We start from the raw sequence: 4,042 nt of genomic DNA, 5'->3' as shown, positions 1-4,042 counted from the left end.
TTCATCCGCAACAACCACGAAGAGGAGGTGAGCGAGCTGATCGCCCAGGTGCAGGAGTCTCAGGTGAGCTTCGAGAGGAAGGACTTCCAGAAGACCGACATCACCGAGGCGCTGCGAGAGATCCGCTGCGAGCTCGAGGGCCACTCCAACCAGAACCTGCAGCAGGTGGAGAACCTGTTCATGTGCCGCTACTCCAAGCTGTCCGAGGCGGCAGAGCAGAACAAGGACGCTATCAAGTCCGCCCGGGACGAGATCAGCGACTACCGGCGCCAGCTACAGACCAAGACGGTTGAGCTGGAATCCGTCCGCGGGACGAGAGACTCCCTGGAGAGGCAACTGAACGACATTGAGGACCGCCACAACAGCGACCTATCCAGTCTGCAGGTGAGACTTATTATCAATGTTATAAATATAATTTATAATATTAATAATCTTTTATAACACAACACCTTTGCTAAGATAGCTTTTTGTTTTATATTATTATTAATACTTTTCAGTTGTTTATACATTATAACCCAAGCAAAGATTAATTTTATTAATATTATTATTACTTTTCATATATTGTTACGTTAAAACCATGCTAATAAATGCATCAACCGTATGTAAGACGCTTGCTTAAAGTAATGCATAAATCGGTATATTGTTTATCCGTGTGAAATTGGTTTAAAGTTGGATTGTTTAATAAACAGGATGGATATATACAGGTGAACCCACACTGGCTCACAGTCTTCAGTTGGAAACATGCCAACTCCATCCACATATCCGCCTTTATTATATTATTTTTTTTGAATAGACCCCAGTGACCTGTATATCTCATTGGTAACATGATTGAAGACCTTTTTCAGTCAAGTTAGTGTTAAAACATAACTCAATGCTGACATCACCTGGCCGTCCCCGGGACGTGTAGCCCACCGCTCTGACGCTGTAGTCAATAGTGTACTGTCATACTGCAGCAAACAGCCCCCACTCTAACCTTGCTGAGTCAGACGCGCGGGATGATGCCTTCAATTGCAGTTCCTTGACTGTGTCCTTCAAACACACCACGGAGATTTAAAAGTTGCCTATTGTAAGAAAAATCTATTGCCCTTTGATTTCTGTTAGCTCTCAAAGTGCTGCATGATAAATGATTGCAGCAAATTAAGCTATGAATATTACTAAAGCAAAATAATAAAATAAACATCTTAGCATATTAACATACAACCAAGTTGCTTAAATTAAACCACATTTAATGGACATTTACATAGAAATATCCCCATTTAGTGAAATATTACTTTTTTAATATTTCTGATCTTTTGTATTTCTCCAAATAATGCATAGCTGTAGGCCCTGAAGCTCAACCAACCATTACCTCCAGTGGCTTTCCAGTTCCCCTCACCCCCTGAATCGGTGCTGTGTGTGTGTGTGTGTGTGTGTGTGTGTGCCCTCAGGAGACCATCCACCAACTGGATAATGAGCTGAAGAGCACCAAGTGGGAGATGGCCCGCCACCTCCGCGAGTACCAGGACCTGCTCAACGTCAAGATGGCGTTGGACATCGAGATCGCCGCCTACAGGTATGGAGCAGTACTGCAGCCCAGGATCACCACTGATGGTGGCTGAGGGTTCATTACTCATGACATCTAAGATACACACACAGTTTATTTGCATAGCCATGAATCACAATTCCAGTCCCAACGGGTCCACATAAGGACACATCAAGTACCCAAAAACATAATCCCTGTAAGGACTAAAATGAAAAGACTTAATAATGATAACAATGCAACAAAGTAATGAAGAAGAAGAAATAGGGAAGTGATTAATTTAGTAATCTCAGTCGAGGAATATGACATATCGTATGCAATCCACTACTCACACACTCCTATACTTGCTAACCGATTGGCGTTGACCCCCTTAGGAAACTGCTGGAGGGCGAGGAGACCCACTTCAGCACCTACCCCTACCGTGCACCCGTGACCCCCACCAAGACCCTCAAGTCCAAGTCCGAGGCCCCCAAGATGAAGGTGCAGCACAAGTTTGTGGAAGAGATCATCGAGGAGACCCGCGTGGAGGACGACAAGGCCGACATGGACGAGGCCCTGGCCGAGCTGGCCGAGGAGCTGTCCGCCACACTCGCCGACGCCGGCGATGAGGCCGAAGACGAGGCCGAAGCAGAGGAGGAAGAGGAAGCCGGAGAGGCCGAGGGAGACGAAGCCGAAGAGGAGGCTGAGGCCGACGACGCAGAGCAGGACGAGGAGGAAGTGGTGAGCGCCACGGCGGCAGAGGTCACCGCTAGCGCCCCCGCTGCCGACGATGACAACGACGAAGAGAAGGATGGAGGAGACGAAGAGGAAGCCGAAGGTGGTGATGAAGGAGAGAAAGAGGCAGAGGGAGACGACGAGGCAGAAAAGGATGAGGATGCCGAGCAAGGTGATGACGCCGAAGCTGAAGACGAGGCTGGAGAGGGCGAAGAGGTCATAGAAGAAACGGTGCTGTGCTCCAAGGACATTGAGGAGGACAAGGAGCAAGAGGAGGCTGAGGCTGAAGCTGAAGCTGAGGAGGCCGGAGACGACGACAAAGACGCAGGCAGCGACAAGGAATCTAAAGGTGAGGACGACAAAGAGGAAGAGGTGAAAGAGGAGGCCACGGTCGAGAGCGAAAAGGACGAGAAGGACGACAAAGAGCAGAAGGTCGAGGAAGTGATCGAGGAAGTGATCGAAGCGGCCGTCGTAGCCAAAACCGAGGCTCCTCAGGTCGGCGCCGCCAAGGCTGAAGCCAAGCCAGAGACCCCCAAGGCTGAGTCCCCCAAGACCCTTTCGCCCAAAGCCAGCTCTCCTGTCGGATCACCCAAGGCAGCCTCCCCCAAGGCTAGCTCCCCCACCACTGGATCACCCAAGGCAGCCTCACCCAAGGCCAGCTCTCCTGTCGGATCTCCCAAGGCAGCCTCACCCAAGGCTAGCTCTCCCACTGGATCGCCCAAAGCTGGCTCCCCCACTGGATCACCCAAGGCAGCCTCACCCAAGGCAGCCTGCCCTAAAGCCGACTCTCCCACCACTGGATCCCCCAAGGGAGCCTCACCCAAGGCTAGCTCCCCTGTCGGATCCCCCAAGGCAGCCTCACCCAAGGCTAGCTCCCCTGTCGGATCCCCCAAGGCAGCCTCACCCAAGGCTAGCTCCCCTGTCGGATCCCCCAAGGCAGCCTCACCCAAGGCTAGCTCTCCCACTGGATCCCCCAAGGCTAGCTCTCCCACTGGATCCCCCAAGGCCAGCTCTCCCACTGGATCCCCCAAGGCAGCCTCACCTAAGGCCGGCTCTCCCAAGGCCAGCTCTCCTGTCGGATCACCAAAGGCTGGAACTCCTCCTGCCTCTGAGTCACCCAAACCCAGCTCCCCTAAGGCTGAATCTCCCAAGTCAGAGTCCCCAAAACCAGAATCCCTAAAGGTTGAGTCACCAAAGGCTGAGTCACCAAAGGTAGAGGCTCCTAAGGCTGAATCACCAAAGGCAGAGGCCCCTAAGGCTGAGTCACCAAAGGCTGAATCACCAAAGGCTGAGGCTCCTAAGGTAGAGGCTCCTAAGGAAGAGGCCCCTAAAGCAGAAGCCCCTAAGGTAGAGGCCCCCAAGGTAGAGGCACCTAAGGCAGAGGCCCCTAAGGTGGAAGCCCCTAAGGTAGAGGCCCCTAAGGCAGAGGCCCCTAAGACGGAAGCCCCCAAAGCAGAAGAGGCAAAGAGCGAAGCAGCAGAAGAACCAAAAGCGGAGACGAAAGACGCCGCCATGAACGGAGACATGGACAAGAGCCCCGAGGAGAAGCAGAAGGAGGACGAGGACGCGCTGGCTAACGGCATGGACGACAGCCACCTGAAGGAGGACGCCAGCCAGAAGGTGGTGATCACCAAGACGGTGGAGACCATCACCACCGGAGAGGACGGCGCCAAGCACGTCACCAAGTCGGTCACCGTGACTGAAACCGTGAAGGAGGTGGACGAGGTGGTGCAGGAGAAGATGGTCTCCACCAAGAAGATGGAGAAGCACTCCACCCAGTCCATCACACAGGTCACCGAGGCTGAGTGA

The 4,042-nt window shown here is 52.5% G+C and overlaps 1 protein-coding gene across 1 annotated transcript in view; it reads left to right on the top strand.

Moving 5' to 3' along the window:
• Positions 1-4,042, top strand: part of nefma (neurofilament medium chain a) — a gene marked incomplete at both ends in the record, with an annotated part of 4,726 nt that extends 684 nt beyond the window's left edge. The window contains 4 exons of the mRNA XM_079735682.1: positions 1-384; positions 1,428-1,552; positions 1,894-2,239; positions 2,480-4,042. The exon at positions 1-384 is cut by the window's left edge and continues 684 nt beyond it. Of these exons, the coding sequence (XP_079591808.1) occupies positions 1-384; positions 1,428-1,552; positions 1,894-2,239; positions 2,480-4,042 (2,418 nt within the window). The remainder of the gene's footprint in view (positions 385-1,427; positions 1,553-1,893; positions 2,240-2,479) is intronic.

This window comes from Pollachius pollachius, assembly GCF_949987615.1.
Source record: "Pollachius pollachius genome assembly, chromosome: 4".
NCBI lineage: Eukaryota > Metazoa > Chordata > Actinopteri > Gadiformes > Gadidae > Pollachius > Pollachius pollachius.
The sequence above is the reverse complement of the archived record's forward strand: the minus strand, read 5'-3'. Positions and strand labels throughout refer to the sequence as shown.